The sequence below is a fragment of the Schistocerca serialis genome, chromosome 2 (genome assembly GCF_023864345.2).
Source record: "Schistocerca serialis cubense isolate TAMUIC-IGC-003099 chromosome 2, iqSchSeri2.2, whole genome shotgun sequence".
NCBI classification, from domain to species: domain Eukaryota; kingdom Metazoa; phylum Arthropoda; class Insecta; order Orthoptera; family Acrididae; genus Schistocerca; species Schistocerca serialis.
In genome coordinates this window covers 443,244,308-443,267,266 of record NC_064639.1, presented here as the reverse complement: position 1 = coordinate 443,267,266, position 22,959 = coordinate 443,244,308, and the positions used below count along the sequence as shown (strand labels likewise).

General features: G+C 36.3%; 1 protein-coding gene across 4 annotated transcripts in view; it reads right to left on the bottom strand.

Annotated features, from left to right (window-relative positions):
- LOC126457322 (hormone-sensitive lipase) overlaps positions 1 to 21,648 on the bottom strand; it is a 115,266-nt gene extending 93,618 nt beyond the window's left edge. For 3 of the 4 annotated variants that reach the window (XM_050093517.1, XM_050093518.1, XM_050093519.1), the window contains exons 1-3: positions 21,101 to 21,647; positions 10,073 to 10,259; positions 2,911 to 3,028 (exon numbers count right to left, since the gene is read on the bottom strand). In XM_050093517.1, the coding sequence (XP_049949474.1) occupies positions 2,911 to 3,028; positions 10,073 to 10,259; positions 21,101 to 21,459 (664 nt within the window). In that variant the 5' untranslated portion in view covers positions 21,460 to 21,647. Of the gene's footprint in view, positions 1 to 2,910; positions 3,029 to 10,072; positions 10,260 to 21,100 lie in introns of all 4 variants that reach the window. The other variant, XM_050093516.1, reaches the window with a different exon arrangement.
- Positions 21,649 to 22,959: the final 1,311 nt, after the last annotated feature.

Here is a 22,959-nt window from a genome sequence, read left to right as displayed (position 1 = left end):
TAAGTAGTCCATTATCGTTGACAGTGCAGAAAGCGATACTGCACAGAGGATGGAGGAAGAAGCACCCAGGAGGGTGACCTCGTCCAACAGCTGGAGAATGAGCTGAAGTGCAGATCCACATCGACGAAGGATGCGAGAGGTGTCAGTGCATGATGGACACTATGCACCATGTAAGGCACCCTTCCCCAATTGGCCCGTTCTACGAGAAAATTTTGAAAAATGGAGAGGTCAAAACCTACAGGGGACCATCACATAAGGGTCAAAACAAGTGAGACTCCTTTTAGTCACCTCTTACAACAGGCAGGAATACCTCAAGCCTATTCTAAATAGAGATGGGGAAACTCGTTAATCCTTGGGCACTAGTTCACTGGGGATCGCTCTTTTCTGGAAACCGTTCATTTTTACATGTTCACCATTCATTTGTGCATGGTATATGGGTCTTATTAAAAATTGAAAATCAGTAGTGTATGCAACTGAAGATGGAAGGCGTGGAGTGGGGTCACTTGCCTCCCCCCCCCTGCAGTACAGAATTTTTATTCATTACAGAATTCTCACACACTGTAAGTAATTTTCATGATTCTGCAAAACCTTTTGTTTAGCCAACTGTAGCATTATGTAGCTGATCACAGTGAAATAATATAAGGTGACGCATGAAGAACTGGTATCTAATAAAGATTGCTCGCCAATTACCCACGATTTGTTGACCTCTACGAGCAGGATAGATAAACATGTAATAATTAGGCGGTAAGGAAATAACAAAAAAGATAATGCAAACAACAACTTTGAAACAATAGATGACGATTGGTGGGCGACAATGAGCAGTCTAGTACTCGGGGCCAATTTTTCGTGGGCCACCCTGTACCACTGAAATAATATAGTAGGAGTTATCATGGAGCACGGGCTTCGTTCAGTTGTAATTCGGTCTGCCTTCCATAACAATGAACATGCTGTTTTAACTCAGATCAAAAACGACGGAAGATGGCCACTCGTGTGTGCCGTGCTGACTTGCTTTGCATGTGTAATAACAAAGAACCTGCCTTTCTACAAGTATGTCTTCTGCTGTTTACCAAAGTAGTGAAGTAAGCTGACATGCCCTTTTGTTACCTGAAGAGATGTACGTATAACATACCAATAATTTTTATACAATTTATGTAATTATAAAACACTTTTTAATTACCGGTCATGGACACTGAATAGAATATGAAAAGAACCAGAAGTCCTGAGTTCAAAAAAGGTTTGCAACAAATCTAGAATGCGCACATGCATCGAACGAAACTAACAACTCTATACTGAACTAACTATGAGCAGTCGGCAGTGGAAGTGTGAGTGGCTACGCGAAGAAGGACGAATCCAGCGAAGGGAGACTGAGACCAAGACTGAGACTGAGACAGCTGGGAATAGGACCAAGATTGGAACGAGACCGGACGATGTGCCGTTGCGGGAATGAGACTGGCCATTTCCCATTCCTGGGAACTATAAGTAGAAAGCCGCGACCAAATTGAACTATGAAAGACTGTTCCTTAGAATTTGTTCCTCGCTCCTTCCGTTCATCTTGGTGAACCGTTCCTTTGGACCTGTTACTTCGCGAACAACCCATCTCTAATTCTAAGCCCCGGACCCGCACAGGGGTCACACTGTCAGTATGGCTCCTGAGCAATAAAGTTTGATGACCACTGCCTTAGACCGTTTTGATCTCCAGGAAAAAATGCTACTACATTAAACACACCTTTACTTCAAACCAGATTATATAATGTATTACAGATGAATTTATTCTGCAGAAAGGAGAGAAAATAATATCAAAATTATATTGTTACATCCTGGGTAGAATATAAATAATGAAAGACATGATGGTCACAGTATATTGATAATTTTTACTTATGGACCGTCAGACGGTCCACAAGTAAAAATTATCAATATACTGTGATATTACACGCAACTGAGGAAGACAGGACTACAAAAGTTGAAGATGATGTTATCACTTTCCATAGAGACAAGGCACTTAGTAGTGTACATACAAAATCATAAGAAGAAGAGTGCTGAACTTCCAGGCAATGACATCCTTTAGAGTTAAGGAAAAATGAAATATCATGTAGACTTGATAACGCTTCCTCATGGACACTTACATTCACATTCCATTATATTACCTTTCATTTATGCATGACAAGTAATAAAAATTTCACATTTTATTGTGATATACAATATGCAATATTAAGTTTTAAATGGACAGTGGCTAACAGCATACAATACAGAGCCAAGGCTAGTATTCTGAGAAATAATGTTGAACAAAAGGAATGGAAAATTAGAGTTTAACATGACTAGGTCATCAGATATGGCACACTTTCCTAGATTTCTACTGTCATACAAAGTATGATATCTGCTCAGAAAGTTGTTTCTTATATTTACCATTTTGTCAATTTTTTTTTAAGAAATGTGTTTTACAGTATTCACTGTGCAAAAGCAAGTCAGAGGTACTAAACAGTAATTTACTAGTATACAAATTCTAGAAAATGAAACATCTTTCATTAAACAGAAAAACAAATTTCCTTTCTAGAAAAGAAATTGCTGCACATGTTTAATTATCCTCATGGGTTCAATGCCACTGTTCGACAGTGGGCATTAATTAGTTTTATCAGACTGCTCAAAAGCAAACAAGCAGATAAGAAACGTGGCAGAAAGCCAAGAGGTGAGAGTAACACCAGACTTTGGCCAGCACAAAATAGATTGACCATGACTAAGACGACTTAACAAAAGCACTACATAAATTGTTAATATAGCTCATTAACCAAATTTCACGAAGTTGCTATTCCTCCGAATAACTTGCCCCAAATTCAATATTCTCCATTACAGAATTCTGCAGAACATGTACACTTAGTTTCCAAAACTTCATTTGTATTTTGCAAGTTTACTCACCTGTCCACAATGAACTAGCAGCCTTAAACCATGAACCATCATTCCCATAATAAATTTCACTGAAGGATGCCATGCAAATTGAGATGAACTTCAGACAGGAACGCATGGACTCACAGAACTGCAATGTAATACACGTTTTGTAATATTTATCAACAGCTAAATAATCATGAAACATTTGTTAGTTATCAGTACTTTTATTAGGATTATCATACACTGAATACTCTAAGAAAGGTCACTTTGGAGAAGAGTATTTCTTCGGTTATGAACTCTTAGTGAGGATCAGGATGTCTGGTTTTACCTCAGACACACACAATCTGAAAACACCAAAGACAAAAATCATGAACTAGACAAAGCAAAATAGCTGCATCTATATTTATCGTAACAAGAATCACATTAATAACCTGTAATCATCTTTGTACCCCTCTCTTTATCAGTTCTTTACAACTTACACACTCATAGAAGCTTTCTAAAATTTCTGTGTGTCTTCCCTTCACTTTTTCTCAATTCTGTTGTAGCCAAACTTCCTAGTCACTGGACTAAACACTTATCATTTCCGTGAAGATACATACTTTACCTCTTTCCTCATTCTTGTAGGTTTAATTTTAACAATCAATGAAATTATGACATTAGCCTGTAGATGATGTAGACTTCCTCACAGTATTGTGTATGGGACAGTACTCAGGTTGAGCTGAAATAACATATTTTGATTAAATGAAGCTGACAACAATAAATCAGTGTCAACTTGGCAAAACCAAAAATTTCCACAATGCATAAATTAATATCTCTTCCAAAGCAATGTTCATTCTAAGATTACTGACGTGTGCAATTTGTACTAAACATCTTTCATGTTAACACTACCAAGCAATAATTTTGCACACATTCAGAAGAAAAGATGGACACCCAGCATACAATGACTGTTAAATTTTACTTATTCATTTTAGAAGAGGAAAAACTGAGACACACAAATTCTGAAAAAGACCACAGAGTGCATAATGAAATAACAAATACAAATCTGTAAACAACAAACAACTTGATTAAACCTTTGAGTTATAAGCATAGTCAGGACATCATGTTGCAACAATCTGATGAATTTACTATTAGTCATCTTTAGGTAAAGACTTTTCCTGAAGAGGACAAGTAGGAAACTCATCGAAACATTGCAACAACATGATGCCATGACTCGGACGATAACTCGAAAAGATTTCATAAATGAAATTTCCCAAGAAAACCTGCATTCCCATATGATAAACTAAAGAGTAGGGCATCAAACAGGCCACTCTTAGCAGGAGTGGCACCACAGGACATTTTAATTTCTACTGTCTATACTTTTACAAATAAATTCATAAAACTTTGTCAGCATGACCAGAAAAGAAAGGATTCAGGATTCACACTGTTAGGAGTGGAAACATAACAAATTTTTACTTGTGAAATTCCATTATTTTTTCACTTACTACTGGCTGCATTTGTTGCTGTAGGTACACTTTTCATCAAAAGTAAAAGATTCTTTGATGAATTTTCCACAGCATACAAACCATACTTACAGGTGTACGAAACTCTAGAATTTTCCAAATCTTAAAAACTGTAGTAAAAATTGAGATAATTAACTATAAAATTTGAGTTTTTTCTAAGCATAAAGTTTAAATTGTAACAGCTAATTCATTTTTTCATAAACTAAATAAATTCTAGAGTTTCATACACCTGTAAGTATAGTTTGTATGCTGTGCAAACTTCATCGAAGAATCTTTCTTACTTATGAAGAAAAGTGAACCTATAGCAACAAATGCAGCCAATAGTAAATGAAAAAATGATGAAATTTCACATGTAAAAAAAATTATTTTATTACATTTTTGAACTTCCACCACTATGAGTGTGAATCCTGAATCCTTCCTCGTCAGGCTGACAAATTTTTATGAATTTATTTATAAAAGTAAAGACAGTGGAAATTAAAATGTCCTGTAGTGCCTCTCCTGCTCAAAGTTGACCTGTTTGATGTCCTACCCCCCCATTAAGGTGGGATGTAAAGGATTTTGGTCCAAAAAATCGACTTTCCAAAAATATTACTTTATGTTAACAGAATCTTCTGTCAGTTCTTGGTAGAACAACATTATAATAAATGAAAAGCACCAGTTTGCTTTTGTTCTACAATATTACTTTTATTGTTAACCGGTTTTCGGTTTACAAAGCCATCTTCAGACATTTACTGAGTATTATCACCAAAGAAGTTAAATGTTTGCAAATGACATTGGAAGAGAAGTGACACATCTAGACTGAAATAGAAACATACAGTAAGTAACATCTTTGCAATGAAAAAGTAAAAGTTGAACAGTACATAAATAACAATGGAGAAGACAGGAAAAGCTTTAGCACAAAATAGAAATAGCATGCCTACATAACAGTTTCTATTAATAAACGAAACTAATAAAATAAAATAAAAGTAGTACTAGACAAGGCTACATCAGGAGGTATGAAACATGGAGAGTGATACACAAACCAATTAAAAGAAGAGACAATTATCAACGTAACTACAGCGTACATAAGGAACTTAAGCAGTATCAATAAGATAAACCAAAATAAATAAACGCAGGAAAATTGAGGTGTTTGAGGGAACCTACAGTTTGAGAGTGTGGTGGTACTGCATTTTAACAATAACATTATAATCAAAGCAGTGGCTATGTAACAGTTTTCATTAAATACATGAGCAAAGTAAAATATGAACAGTATTTGATGAGATAACTACAAGGGGTGTTAAACATGGACAGTAATACAAGTACCAGTTAAAATAAAGCCTTAACTATTGAAACTACAGTCTACGTGGAATACAAAGACAACTTCAACAAAACAAAAGAACTTAATGAATACAGGAAAATTGGAATATGTAGGAAAAGAGAGTGTGGGATGTAACTGGTACTTTTATTACTGTCCATGTTTAACACCCCTTGTAGTTGTCTCATCAAATACTGTTCATATTTTACTTTGCTCATTTATTTAATGGGAACTGTTACACATCCACTACTTTGATTATAATGTTAATGTTAAAATGCAGTACCACCACACTCTCAAACTGTAGGTTCCCTCAAACACCTGCATTTATTTATTTCTGTTTATCTTATTGATGTTGCTTAAGTTCCTTATGTACGCTGTAGTTATGTTGATAATTGTCTCTTCTTTTAATTGGTTTGTGTATCACTCTCCATGTTTCATACCTCTTGATGTAGCCTTGTCTAGTATTAATTTTATTTTATTTTATTAGTTTTGTTTATTAATAGAAACTGTTATGTAGGCATGCTATTCCTATTTTGTGCTAAAAGTTTTCCTGTCTACTCCATTGCTATTTATGTACTGTTCAATTTTTATTTTTTCATTGCAAAGATGTTACTTACTGTATGTTTCTACTTCAGTCTAGATGTGTTACTTCTATTCCAATGTTGTTTGCAAAAATTTAACTTCCTCGGTGATAATACTCAGTAAATGTCTGAAGATGGCTTTGTAAATCGAAAACCGGTTAACAATAAAAGTAATATTGTAGAACAAAAGCAAACTGGTGCTTTTCATTTATTAAATATTATTTTCTTGATCTACACTGTTTAATCTATATTGTGTGTGAATTTCATCATGAAAGCAGCTTCAGAAATGCTTTTAAATTGTTAAACTGATTATCTCTGCACTGGTGGCCACACTCACCTTTTCCAACATTTGGGAAACTGCTTGTGTCAGCAGAATCTTTGTCGGTATGAAGCCTGTTTTCTTTCGATATCTTTGGCTAACATCTCTATCTTTGGCTGAAAACTTTCTTGCATGTGGTTTATTTACAGTTTGACAATACTAACCATACGTTAGTAGGTGGAAGGTTTTATTAGCTAACCTTTACATGGAAGTCAAGATTTACGCATAATGGGTGGTGGAAAAACTATGTTTGGACTCTGGAGGTTTCATGGAAATCAGTTTACCAACAGAAAAGAGGAAGGAGCTTGACATGAAGAACAAAAGCTCTAAGTTACATCATCGAAACTTGGGACAGGAGAATTGTACAGGTGCGTGAATGATGTTGATATGGATTCCACTGGATTCAGACTTATTGATTTAGAGCTTCTCTTCCAGGCTATGAAGTTTTCATGTTAATGTGTTAGCTGTAAAAATACAGAATGCATGATTGCTGTTGAAGGAAGAAGAATTGGAATAGCTTGTGATTTTAAATTAATTTGTAATTCATGTGGCTATGATTTTCATTTTCCTCCTCCAAAAAAACTGACACTGGTAGCAATGAAAGCAATTTTAGGTTAGCACATGCTCTTAGATACCTTGGACATGGCAGGGAAGGGGGTAATTGTATGGTTTTCTCAACAAGCCTCCACCTTGTGCAAGGTCTGAAAAAATAAATAAAGAAATGTCTGATGCTGTATGCGATACTGCCAAACTTTCTGTGAAGAAAGCATTGGAGGAATTGGTGGAAATAAAGCAAAAAAGAAATAGGTCCTGGGGTAGATATTCATGACAGTGAATCTCCTACAAATGTTACTGACATTTGTGTCTCTGTAGATGGGACCTGGATGAAAAGCGGACATGTCTCCGTATGGAGTAGCATCTGTTATTGGTACTGACTCAGGTAAAGTTTTAGATGTGAAAATTATGTCTGAGTACTACCACCAGTGTGCAACAAGGAAAATGTCCAACAATGAAGACAGTGAGAAATTGTGGCAAGAAAAGCATGCACTAGCATGCTCTAAAAATTATAATGGCTCAAGTGGGGGCATAGAGGCTACTGCAGTTGTGAGGATGTTCTCCAGATCTGAGGACCAATATGGTGTTAGACATACTAAATACCTTGGTGATGGGGACTCTTCATTCAAAGCTGTAACAGATAAAAATCCGCACAATACAACAATAGAAAAGTTGGAATGTGTTGGCCACATCCAAAAGAGGCTTGGTGGTAGGCTTCGTTGCTTGCTGAAAGAGAAGAAAGATGAAGTACTTGAGGACGGAAAACCACTAGGAGGAAAAGACAGGCTTACTCAAAGAAATTGATTCTCTTCAGTTATTTTATGGGAGAGTTATTAGGAAAAACACATTCAATTTAGAGGCAATGATGAGTGCAGTGGGCAAATTTTTTCCCACAAACTATCCACTGAACAAACACCAATGTACAATCTGTGTCTGTCAGACGATCGGCGCAAGTTCAACAACAGAAATGAGATATATTCACATAAACACTCATTACCAGAACCTGTTATGCATGTGATTAAGCCCACATTCAGGTGTCTTGAAATCCCTGATTTACTGAGGAGGTGTCTTCACGGAAAGACACAAAATGCAAATGAAAGCCTCAATAGCTTAATTTGGATTAGATGCTCAAAAAGGACAGTCTGTGGACTTTAAGTACTCAAAATAGGTGTCTATGATGCAGTTTTATAATACAACAGCAGAAATAATAGAGTGCTGAAGAAAGATGGTATAGATCCTAGTGTGTTTACGACAAAAGCATTTAACACCATCGACGAGAGCAGGGTCAAGAAAGCCACCAGGTCAGTGTCTTACTTGCAAATACAGGCCAGGCAGATTCGAAGAGGAGAGAAGAGAAACCTGGAGGATGAGGAGTATCAGTATGGAGGATTTTAAAATTGAGGTAAGCTTATTACTTGTAGAAGTATGAGAAGAAAATCTTTGAACCTAATTTTCTCTGTTTTACATGTGTTTACATTATTAGAAGCCTTTTCTCAAACAGTATATACACTAATGCTATGAAATTTTCAGGAACTGTTTGCAACATGTTGCACTCTCCCTGGAACTACAATTACATTCTGATTTTTACATGATTGTATGTAGAAAAAAAGTTAATTTTGGATGTGCAAAATTAAAAACTCTGTTAATGATACAATTTGTACCATAAATTAATAACTGTAGTTCAGTGGTCTTATAACCTTCTCATGACAATACAATAAAATTTTCAGATTAATTGCATGATTAGAATTTGAGTGATGGCTTTTTATATAAAAGACAATAAAAAATGTTCGAAAATGTTCAAATGTGTGTGAAATCTTATGGGACTTAATTGCTAATGTCATGAGTCCCTAAGCTTACACACTACTTAACCTAAATTATCCTAAGGACAAAAAAACACACACACACACACACACACACACACACACACACACACACACACACACACACACACACACACACACACACACAGCTCGGCTAATCCTGCGCAGCAAAGACAATAAAAAATTCAGATTTCTGGCAACATATTAATCCTGCATGTTTTATTGTATTTTTCCATTAAAAACAGCTCTTTTGCTTTACACATGCAAATTTTAGATTTGTACACTAATAAATGTGGCTGTAATGATTTTTTAAAATAAATGTTTACATTTTCCATTACATCCCCCCTTAAGTGTCTTCACAAATTCTCCTATTTTTTTGTACACAAGGAAACAAATCTTTAGGTTGCAACAAGAAGGATAAATTTACCTACTGATAGCAGATGTCACCTTTGACACCTGCGTTTTTATTCACAAAGTAAGAAATCTGAACATTTTTGTGACAGATTCATCTCTACCATAGCCCAAGGTTCTAGGTAAGATTGAAGATGCCTGTTTGGCTGAGAGTTGGCAAGCCAGAAAATGTGATGTCATGAGAATAACTGTTGTTGTGGTGCATCTGCTACACATACTGGATTCTGATGAATCATTTATGTCCACCATTTAAATGAGTTTCTTGGTGAAAAATGACAGGCAGTATCTAAGACATTAACACAACAACAACACATCAGTTCTCTTATGATAAACTCTGAAAATACGAATGGGCAAGCAAACTACCATAAATCAATAAAATGCATTTCTCTGTCAGGCAACTGAAGATAGAAGCAAAGTAACTATGTAAGTAGGTAAAAATTAAGGGATTAGGTGGAGATTAAATAAATTTAAGTGATAAGAAGCACTTCTTAATTTCAGATATCCACCAACCTTTAAAGATCCACAAGCAAAATAAAACATTTAATGTAGTGAAAGAAAGGTTAGGAAGAATTTTTAAGATCTTCAGGGAAGAAAGCAGAGAAGATTTCCAAGCATAAACATGAAACTTAGCATTCCATTTCAGCAATCTTCCTAATTAGCACAGAAATAAAGCATTATGGTGAAAAAATCAATAGTTTTAGTATCAGAGTTACCTGCAGCCCAAGACAGTACCCATAGAAGCAATACATGTTGACATTTTCTGCTTGCCTCAATAGTTCTTCTGGTGAATGTTTGTCAGCTGGGAAGAGCTCTCCAGGGGGTGACCATGATAGGAGGGTATGTATATGTCTGGCAACAGTTCCAAGTGATGCCAGCACTTGCCCACATGATTCTACCTTGCTAACAATTACAAAAAAAAAAAAAAAATTAAAAATTACATAAATGAAATGGTTGGTCGTCGAATCGCGTAATTGTGTGTGTGTGTGTGTGTGTGTGTGTGTGTGTGTGAGTGTGTGTGTGTGTGTGTGTGTGTTTAACACAATGGAGAACAAATCAAGAGATGCCAAGTATAAATACTTAATGTAAAAATCATGTGAATGTAGTTAAATTTCTGAAAATATATGAGAAATATGTGCCAATTTTGATAAATTTGTGTAATATGGAAAATTACAATAATGAGAGAGCATGGGAAGCAACTACTTTATACTGTGATAAGCTAAAAATTGTGATAAACTACTGCTACTGCAGAAAGCAAGTCACAAAAGGTGCGAAGTGTATAAAATGTAAAGTGGTACACTGTTAGTTGTGCTTAAGCTAGCCCAAGCCAGAAAATTCGCTATGTCAAAATTCTGTGAGGAAGAATTAAGTCGAAATGACTGGAAGGGCCAGGTAAACAAACTAATTATTTCGGACATTTTTACAAGATAAGACTGCTTGTTTTACCATGCGTATATGCAGAAATAAAGAAAGCAAATAATTTATGCTGGAACTCTACCAAGGCTTCCCCATGCACACTTCCTCGCAGTGGATGATATGGCCAGAGAAGATTATACAAGACATGGCTTGCACTTAAACTGAACGGGAAAGTATTTCACAAGTAAAAAAATTGCATATTTAATAAACAGTTACTATTCTGTGTCCAAGTATACAGATACCAAGACTTGACTACAGCCCTTCTTTGAATGTCTCCATACCCTGCACAGAAGAGCAGACAGACTACTCGCTGGTGCCAAAAGTAAACACAGAAGGATCAGTAGCTACAGCAACAACCAATCAAGGACAGCCATTGAGACAAAAACTGGGTCTATTGGCAGCAGCAACCCACACAGTGGAGGTTCCTGAGACCTGCAGCAGCAGCATTCAGTCAGTGTAAGTGACAGAGACCTAGGAGGCTTGCTACATTGACGATCTTTTATGGTGTTTTGTCAGCAGAGTAAGATCCCAGGAACATACGCAACTGAAAGCACTTATCTCAGTTACCAGTGCAAAGATATTGCCAGGTATTTAGACACAATACAAAGAGGTTAGCCAGTTTTACTGACACAACTTGAAAAGAATCAATCCAATGTAACAGCAGCATGAGGAGCTAGTGAAATGCTTAGTGCATCATAGGAAATGGAATTATTAAAATTAAAGACAACAGAATAATTCACTACAATGTTCAGCATGTAAACAAAGCAGATGAGTTTAGAGGTAATATTGCAGGAATATAAGCCAAACATTCTAGAAGTCAGAACATGGGCTAAAAGAAAATCAGATGGAGGTCTACAACTTTAAAAATTATTTTTGTAGAACATTGCGTAAAGGTCGAGGTTTTGCCATTTTCTCCAGCTGCAAATCAACTAACGTCATGTCATCCAAAATAGCATAAAATATGCTAGAGTAGTGATATTTGAAGCTACAGCAGTGGAAATTAAAACTGCAGGGAAACTGTAATGTGTCTTACCACCGTAGTGAACACCACATGGTACAATGAAAGCATCGCAATGGAATTTGAGGGTAATGCTACGTCCAGTCAAATCAGACATCATGAGTACGAAACAGTGGACAGAAATCAGACATACAAGAGTAGGGGGAGGAGTATAATGGCTTATATATCAGAATTACAAACTGTCACACATGGTGTGTCCCAAGGCTCCATGCTCATACCAATTCTGTTTATACTCTACATAAAGGATCTCTCACAATATATAAAACAAAATTACTATGTATGCTGATGACACTTCAATTATACATGCAGCTAAGATAGAGGAGGTGCTTTGAAAGGAAGCACTCTAAACAAAGTACACTGAAATGTGTAAGAGGAACAATGATCAATTAAAGAAGTAACCAGAACCAAAATTTTAGAAACCGTTTTAGATACACATTTGACGTGGAGGGGTGGGAGCATACAGATGTACTAAGTAACAAAATAAACACACACATTTTCCTCACATGCAGAACAGCAAATGTTCTAGATGATGAAGTTCTCAGGACAAGGTGTTCCCACATCTGTCCTACTCCATTCATATATGACAATGATGATGATGATTGGTTTGGGGGGCGTTCAACTGCAGACATCAGTGCCCATACAAAGTCCCAATTTTTATACAGACCAATTTTTTTTACACAGTCCAATCTAGCCACAGTCACAAATGACGACGAATGATGAGAACAACACAAACACCCAGTCCGCGGGCAGAGAAAATCCCCAACCCGGCCGAGAATCGAACATGGGGCCCCATGATACAGAGGTAGCAACTCCAGCCACTAGGCCATGAGCTGCAGACACAATTCATACATGGGGATGTGCACAAGATAGTTAATAATACTTTAAGTGTAGAAAAAAGCAGAGAGATTTATAGCATAAATACCACCCAGACAAACTTTTATACAAGCTTTTGTACACTATAACATGACAGTGTACTCACTATATATGTACATACATCAGAATATTATGGCAATGAGGGTTAACTTACAGTTGTCAAACTTGATAGCTACAATATAGCAAATAGATACCGTAGAAAACTGCATATAAGAGGTGGTGGAGCAATCTATATTAACCAGTCTCTCAGTTGCTCCATTAATAGGTTGGATCTAGAGTACTTGAGTGACTAACAGAATTTTTAAGTACTGGTATAGTTATTGATAGTTTTAAATTAGTAATAATATCCCTGTACTGGCCACCTATGGGTATCACCACTGCATTTCTAGAAAACTGGACATGCTGTTAGATGTATTTAGAGAGGCAAAATGGTTGCATTATGACATTGTAATAAGTGGAGATCTGAATGCAGATTTTCAATTAATACCACCCACTCACATGCACACACAAAATGCAGAGTTTCAATTAACCACACACACACACACACACACACACACACACACACACACACACACACAAACACAAAGAGTCACTGAGCTCAAAAACTATCTAATACAGTGCAATTTACAAGGACTGTCCCAAAAGTTGTAATGGAATTGCGGAAGCGTCCGATCCCGCCCGTCTGCTTTGACCCATGACTTCACAAATATGGCGGAAATGACCAATGACCATAAACCACGATTCCAATATGGCGCATATAAAGTCGTTACGTACACATTATAAAGACGAAAATACATCGAAAAACAAACACATACATGTTCCACAAAAAGCCTAATGACACTAACTAGACAATTGTGGGAAATTGGGTCTTTTTGGATGGGGACAAACTAAATATAATCAAATTTAGACACCCACCCCCATGGGGGGGGGAATGACATCAAAAAACTTCCCAAATTCCCACAAAACCACTACATCATTAACTCACTGAAACAAATTGCACTACAAAAACAGCCAACACTCAAACAATTCTGTATAACGAGCAAGACCAAACTCAGCCCATTACACCACACAAACGAAAGCCCTAAACGTACCACCAGAGGGCACAACAAACCACAACATGATGACATCTACAAACACACCGCAAACACAAACTAAACTCTGCGCCGTCGTGACGTCACACACCACAACACCCTTACGTTACGGGTCAAAGCCGATGCGTGGGATCGGACACTTCTGTCGACCCGTCGTAATCACCAGACCTGTCACAAATGATAAAATTTTCAGGGTTTGTAAATCCCTTGTTGACAGGGACTAGTTTGGTCAATGTTACAGTGACACATATTACAGTTTATATAATGATTTGTCAGCAAAGCTAATATTTGAAAGGTCTTGTAAAGCAGTCTTGACAATTTAATAACAACATTCCCATACAGAAATGAAAAACAACTGTCAAAGGCTTCAAAAGCAAGGACACAAATAAACAAAACCCATGGCATACTGAAGAACTAACAAATCAGAAAAACTGAATCATCCTGTTGTACAATGTACGTAAAAGCCAGAAAACTGACCATTGTGGAGGCCAAACAAAGAACACAGTTTTAGCCGTGTTGAGAATTCCACTAGTAAATGGAAAGGCACATGGAAACTAATAAATAGTGTTGTTAAAAACGAAAGAAACAAGACAATTAACATATCTCCTCAAAAATTCAATGACTATGTTATTAAATCAGTTGAGGAATGGAATGCTATTGTCAAACCTGATACTAGTTCACCAGAAATTCTTTCAAAAATGTTTGTACACCACCGGCTAATACAAGTACATCTGTCGTCTCTGAAGTCTCACCTAGTCTCACCCTAAGAATAGTAAAACAGCTAAAACCATCAGACAGTGTAGATATATATGACATAGCTTGCAACATATTAAAGAAAGTAATAGAGTGTATTACCTTGGGGTGGTCATGTGCAATATATTAGTAGCAAGCTGTCAAGAGTAATCTATATGTGAAAGTGACTTATGGATTGCGTACTCAAAAAGTATGTCAGAACAGCCTAATTTCTCTCTTCCAAAGCATGCTAACAAACAGTACTATTTTATGGGGGGGAACTCTAGCTGTGAGCACAAATCTTAATAGTGCAGAAGAAAGCGATAAGAGTAGTTACTGGTTCTTCTTATAAGGCACACTGAACAAAACGATCACGACTGTAATAAACTTAGACATATACTACGCTTTAATTTACACAAAAAAAGTTGTTACCAAAAACAAAACAGAGAGGAAATGTACACTCTTAGAATACAAGAGGGAACACAGTTGCATTTATACTCCATACCACAGTGTCCAAATCACTGAACAGCTATGAACTCATGTGGCACAAATTATTTAATATGATGTCACAATCTGCAGAAGAATTATCTGAACAAGCATTCAAACAAATACTGTATGATTGGTTAGTTACCCCATCCATTCTACAAAGTAAATGAATATTTCAACTGTTATATAGTATTGTGACACTTTTAACAAGCCTGTCGTTTCTTTAAAATTGTCAATTGTATTGTGTTACATGTGTGCCATTGTCTATTGCTGTAATCGCTGAATGGCAATAAAATAATGCAACAAAAGGAAAGGAAAATTATTACACAAGCCAGCGAAATATCAAACAGACAAGAGTGTCCCTGATGTAGCATGTAAAAGGCTTTAACAAGGTACCGAAATCAATTAGGGGAGTAAAGGATCATATATATTTAAAAATTGTTTAAAAGTGTGTCCTACAGAGAGATGTATATACAGCATGAATGAGCATTTAATATCAAATTAAATATTAGCTGTTATTTTGTAAAAAGAAACTGTGCAATAACCTCACATGTGCCTGTAAAATATAATCCAATCCTTTTTCCATTGCTGTTCATTTATTGTAATATAAAACTGTATGATGCACCCTACACTCGCAGCTAGAAAGTGTCACTGGCGTCAAAGCAAAAAAAAAAAAAAATAAATAAATAAATAAAGTTTTGTGTGTGTGTGTGTGTGTGTGTGTGTGTGTGTGTGTGTGTGTGTGTGTGTCATTAATACATTTAGGCTGAGGACGATTCTATGTTGCACAAAATAATTTAACATGGAAGAGGTTTAATTCATAGTCTAGCTACTAACTGAAAAACCTGAAAGCTGTACCACACATAGACACAAAGTGCAGTCAATAAAATTATATGTTTGTAACAAAAGTAGTATGTGACAGTGGAATTGGGATGCACATCTGAAACCCAGGATGTTAAATATCGTGTACCCCTAAGATGTATTTGGTTCACTTCTGTTCAACCTATTTAGAAACAAAGAGACAGCAAGCAATGCGGATCAAAAAATACTGTATGGTGGTGACATGACTTTTGTAAATGTAGAAGAAAATCTGAAAACTGGAAACAAGCACATTTTTGTCAAATAGAAGTACAGTGGCTCATACACAACGATTTTATTGGAGCTCAAAACAATAATGTCCATGTTGTTCATCAAGAGAAAAAAGGAAGGTCAAATACATGTATTTATAAATTAAGCAAGATTGGGAGAAAATACCCCTATAAAGCTTTTGGGAGTTACAGTTGACAGTAAGCTTGAATGCAGAGAACATATAGACTGTCTGCTGCAAAACAAAGTATTGTAACATTTATTATGGAACACCTCGCACAGCACGCTACCAAATTCTGTGTACTATCTACCACATGTCATTTGAACTATACTTACAAAATGGAATTAGGTCTATTGTTTGAAATACCAGCAGCAATAATATAAAATTATTTTTTCATTAAAAGAAAATCATGGTCTTCTTGAATAAAAAACAAATAGACTTGTGCAAAACTGCCTAAAGCTACTGACAGTTCCAGCCACATACATAGAAAGTAATAACTGGGTCATTCCATGTTAAAGAGACTTTGTGACAAAAAAATTAAAATGACAATATTTCAAATATAATCTTGAAAATGCCAAGTTAAAAGTACATTTGTTCATTGCAAAATAATCATGACTATGAAAAAATTAAATTTCTACCTTCACTAAGTGTTTAAAGTGCACTACTCTATGGCACCACAGAGAGGTATGTTTTATGCTATTTCCAGATGAGTATTAGTTGTGTTATCTATGGCTGACTGTTCTATTGTTGCAAAGAATATTGAAGTCAACATTGTTATAGCTCACAATAATTAGTTTTGTTGAGCTAAGCTAATTGCATTTCTTTATTTTGTTAGTTTTATAATATATGTGCAGCTTGTAACACCCGTAACAAAAAAGGTACAAAAGTTTAATTTGTAATCTAGTAAATTTGTTCTGTACAATACCTTTCCGTAAAAGTGAGGTTATGCACATGTTTCACAATATCATACCATTACATGGCATTTTGAAGTCTTATTTAACACTCTTAGAGCTGTTTCGGGTGTTACTAATTTTTGTTTCGGGTGTTACTTAACACATGCGTAACACCCGTAACTTGAATTGGAAGGTTTAATGCCACCTTCATCTTTAGTAGGCCTAGGCCTTGCATTTAAATTATAACCAAAGGGTATTATTATGAATGAAAAAAGTTTTTTAAATATGTTTATTACATATGAAAACAGTTTTAAGCTTGAAAACAAAAATTTTTATTCCTCTACATACACTTGTTTAAGCACTGCACCTACATTATAAAAGTTAATTGGGGCATTAACCTGACTCAACTGATGTTCTCCTAAAAAGTTAATTAAGCCCAAAATTCTTTAGATTACATATAGTTTATGTTTTCCATTCTAACTTTCCCAAGGACAACAATATTGCTAACCTCAGTTTTAAATTTTATATAGGCCCAGTAAACTGCTTATTGAGGCAAATTCTAGTCATTCATAAGAGCCTACAATTTCATAAGCATACTTGAGTCTTTGAGCAAAGCTGTTCCAAGCAATCACAAGGAATTGTTGAACGAATTAAGTTGTAATTCACAGAACGAAGACTGTTTTTGGGTCATGCCAGGAATGTCAAATTAAATCGAGCAAATTTATCCCAGAAGGCTTTGACGTAACTAAAAAGATTGTCTGGCAGCAATGGGAAAATGATACAAAACATCATCCTTGTCTTAGTGAACATTCAGGGAGCTGCGATGATGCCTGGTTGACAAATTGTCGCAGTTTAAAAAACATTGCTATGTGAAGATAAAGCAGAGTGATTTCATCAAAGGAAAGAAAAACAGCCTTGACGCTGAAGAATGTGTTCTTCAAATGGACTTTGTAGAGAATTATGCTCTAATTCCACAAGATGAGGTACAGAGTGCACACTGGGCACATTCACAAGTAACTATTTGCACTTTCTGCATTTAGTTTGCAAACCATGAAGTCAGGTCCTATGCAGTCATCAGTAATGACCTTTCACACACAAAATATTTTGTGTGGACTTTTCTTAAAACTGTTATAACAGACATTAAAAAAGCGTTTCCTAAAGTTAAAAGAGTTTTTATATTTTCTGACAACTGTGCTGGGCAGTTCAAAAATAAATATACTTTGTCCAATCTATGTTATTTTGAGAGAGACTTCGGATTGACAGTTGAGTGGAATTTTTTTGCCAGTTCACATGGTAAAGGAGCCATGGATGGCATTGGAGGTGCACTGAAGAGGAGCGTGTGGACAGCTGTTAGATCTAGGAAAGTTATTATTAACAATGCAATTGACTTTTATGACTACACTCTGATGAGCTTTTCTAAAATTAAGGTACTATGGGTTGATAAGATAACAGTGGAGCATAACATTTCTGTTGTTGTTGTGATCTTCAGTCCTGAGACTGGTTTGATGCAGCTCTCCATGCTACTCTATCCTGTGCAAGCTTCTTCATCTCCCAGTACTTACTGCAACCCACATCCTTCTGAATCTGCTTAGTGTATTCATCTCTTTGTCTCCCTCTACGATTTTTACCCTCCACGCTGCCCTCCAAGCATTCCTATTTTGGATGAAAGGTGGAAAAATTTGCAAGCAATTCCTCAAATCCAGGGCTGCCATCACTTTCGGCCTTGTAACACAACTGATTTGCTGGTTTCAAAAACAGCAGAGTCATTAATGACAAGGGTGTCAGTATTTACCACTGAGGAGGCCAAAGTTAAAACATTACATGCAAAAGATGCATAAACTTCTATGAAGTGTGCAGTTCTGATGATTGTAATCAGGAGACTGTTTCACTATCTGAATCACAAGACAATATTGGAAGAGCTTGCGAGTTAAACCTAACTAATAAAATTGAAAACTCTGATTTAAAATTTAGGTTATTTGTCTTGGTTGACATTCTAAGTGACAAAAAGAAGCCAACCCCATCCAAAACTCAATACCGCTATGTGGGAATCTGCCAGAGTGAGGTTGATGAAGAGGAGGATGTGAAAATAATGTTTCTGAAGTCAGTAGGAAAAGGTAAAACACTTTTTAAACTACATGAAACTGATGTTTGTTTTTTGAAATTCAGTCAAGTACTATCTAAGGTAACAACACCAGAAATCAAACAACAAGGTACTAAGAGTTCAATTTTGAGTTGGATGTTGCGGAAAAAGATTATTAAATGAAGTTTTTAAACCAATCAACAATAAGAAAACATTTTTGTCATAAATTTATTAGGCCTACAAAATGAGGTAAATGTTAAGTAAGTAACGATATCTTGGCCTAGTTGTACTATAAAATTGTAACAAAATTTTTTGTGTAATAAATAGCTTTATCCTTCAAATATATTTCCTTAAGTACATACTTTTATTCCAAATAAACTACAATACTTTGTCTCTTTTTATGCAATTGTAAGAGGTAAATTTATTCCTTCAAGAATCAAAACTGATGCATCTATGTAACACCCGAAACATTTAATGTAACACCCGTAACAGCAAAAAAGATATATATACTACGTTATGATGTCCCAAAAAAATAAAAATTTATATTTAAAAATAAAATTTGGGGCAATATCTCTTAACACGTGTTTTACAAGAATAACAGCTTCATCAAGTTTGCAGAAATTAGAGAATTCCCTAACTCATAACAGGGGCCAGGTCTACTTTTGGTAACACTGTAACACTACTTTTTTGATTAATAACCAGGAGAACAATAAAACAATTCCAGTATCAACATTTCTAAGATGAAATATAATGTAAGCCTTAGAAGTTTTCAATATTAAATTCAATAAATATTTTTCCTTACATTATTTTTCCTGATTTTAAGGTGTGTACATGTAACACCCGTAACTGTGGAATTGCCCAACTTCACTAATCAGATCACTAGAAAAAATTTAGATATTCATCCATATGACAAGAAATGAAAGCCAACTGAGAAGTATACCACACAGACAATTGCTGAAGGAGGTCACAGATACTCAAGTGTACAACTCAATAGTCTTCCTTCTACATCTACATACATAGTGCACAAGCCACCGTAGGTTACGTGGCAGACGGTACCTCACACCACTACTAATTACTTCCCTTCATGCTCCACTCACAAATACTGTGCGGGAAAATTGCTATCTATATGCTCGGTACAAGCCCGAATTTGTCTAATCTTTGCGGCCCTTTTGTGAAATGTACATTGGCTGCAGTAGAACTGTTATGCAGTCCACTTCAAATGCCAGTTCTCTAAATTTTCTCAATAGTGCTCCCTGGAAAGATCATCATCATCCCTTCAGGGAGTCTCATTTTGAGTTCCTAATGCATTTCCGTAATTCTTACATGCTGAATGAACCCATCGGTAAGAAATCTAGCAGTCCCACCTCTTAACTTCTTTGACATCTTTCATTAATCCGACCTGGTGAGATCCCAAACAATCAAGTAACACTAAAGAATAGGTTGCACTGGAGTTCTACACACCAACTCCATTACAGATGACCCAAAATTTCCCCAATAAACCAAAGTCTATCATTTGTCTTCCCTACTAAAACATTCCAGAAGCTTCTAAAGGGTTATTTAATAGAAAATTAATTTTATAGTGTGGAAGAATGTATGTTTAAGGAATGCTGTTATTAGTTTATGTATGCACTGTGATCACTTTAATATATTATTGTATGTAGTAAGTATTAATCTAGGGAGAAATGTGTGCGACATTGTAATTGCAATATGATGTTTTATATTGTTTTTTGTAGGATTAACATTTTAACACATTTTGTTTTACGTTGGCTTCTCCCATATTACAAGTTAATGCACTATACACAAACTGGGTTAAAAAAACAAAAAGGGCCAGTCAATCAACTACGCCGCAAGTATAAATAAGGAATTTTAAGAGACATAACAGAACTAAACGATTATTACAAAAAGAAAAATATTTTTAGCGACGTGTTCTTTTCCCCACACAATCTCTCTCTCTCCCCCCCCCCCCCCCTTCCCCACAGCAAGAAAAGTTAAGTGACATTACTACTCTCATTTTCATTCATACAAATTTTGTTGTACATCTTTATCTTTAACATAATCTAAGACTCACCGGACGTAGGCACTCTTCCGAAAGAGAATAGAGTCACGAGATGAGCAAATCTCTTTATTCAGTTTCATACAGTGGGTAACACAGGAGTCAACCATCACCACGAAACTGCGATATCCGTTACCAGGTGTCCGCACATCCAAGTCATACTGAGGAGCCACTTTCCTTACTTTTTCCACTAATGGGCCGACAACTTCAACGTGATCCATGACGGCAAGGAAACCAGCATACAGGCGTTGTCCACTTTCAGTATCATCATGCTGGAAAAACGCTGCATTGTTCTTGCATAGTTCGCTGAGGGCTTGATACATCACATTTGCAGAAGACTCAAGACATTCCGTTTCAGTTTTCGTTGATGACATTTCTTTCTATGATTCTACTTTACATAATTATCACTCTTCAATGGTGACTTAACAGGCACTTCCTACTCTTAATAAAATGGACGGAATTCTACGCTAGGCTCTATCATTGGGACCGAGCAACACCACAACACCCCTACATCTCACGTCACTAGTCACTACTGTCAAACTTCGGATAAACATGTGTATACGGGACAGATGTATTCTGCAAACATCTTACATGGCACAGATATTACAATTATAATACCAAAGGCAATCACAACACAAATAAGCCTCGGTAAAACGAATTGTAGACAATTTAAATGAAATAAATCATAAATAATTGTTGTTAACAGAAAATCAAACTTTTGCAATTTATTTTAAGTTACCTGGAACTGTAATTTTCATCCTATGACGTGATAATTGTTTCCATCTAGTCAGTTAAATGACTTTTAAATATAGTTCTGGGTGGAACTAAGCAGTTTCTTTGAAATCTGATGAAGAAATAGATACGTGTATGTTTAAGGAAGTTTGGGAAGGTCCATGGAGTGAGCTCGAATAGCCTAAGGCTGTGTTCACACTGCCGGCCGGGCCGAGCCGAGCCTGGCCGGGCCGCCGCCCGCTTCGATATCAAACACATGGTTTTGAATTGCGGTGTTCACACTGGCGGCCGGGCCGCGCCGACACGGCGTGAGCCTCCCGGAGCCGAGCCGACGACATTCCGAGTGTTTAATATTGCCGGCGCGAGCCGACCGCAGGCGCGAGCCTGTGGAGCAGCACTACAGCTTCTGCAGTACATGCATCACACGTCTCCCTTCTGCTTTCATCACAAGTGTGACTGCACACGTCTTTTATTTTAAGATGTCACCTCACATTTCACAATCAGTGAGGAAAAATTACGTTTATTATGATGATACATGCGAAATTACTTTTATTTCATTTATTTAATCTACCGTATTTACATGCATTTACAACAATAGCTTGCCAGCGATCGCGGCATTGCCGCCACTGAATAGTTCGCAGTTACTTGTAAACGGAGACAGATATGAGTGTCACTGAGGGACGGAAATGTGTCCCTACCAGATGATAATGCATTGTAAAGTCATGCTGTGGCAGTTCCTTATCAGTGGAAATAGAACCACTGAGTCAAAGGGCATTATCTCAAAACTCTTCGCCTATCAATCTGTCTATCTTACAAGGTAATGAAAAGAATTCTGTGAGGTCATCAGTGGCTCCACATGATGAACCATCACCACTGCCAAGCGCTGCATCATGAAGAAAAAAGAAGAAACAAGTTGGAAAATTCTGAAGGAGTACTTCTGCGATTCTTCGTTGAAGGCACAGCAAGACATTACCCAAAATGACGAAGCTAATTACTTCCTAATGATTCTCAGGAGTCCCATAAACTCTCTTCCCCTCAGAGGTTAGCGTTTGTGAAATTTAAAATACAAAAGCATGACTACAATTAACTAGAGGTAGCGAATACTGTACAAAGTTCTACTGCAAACCAAAAATTTTGTACTA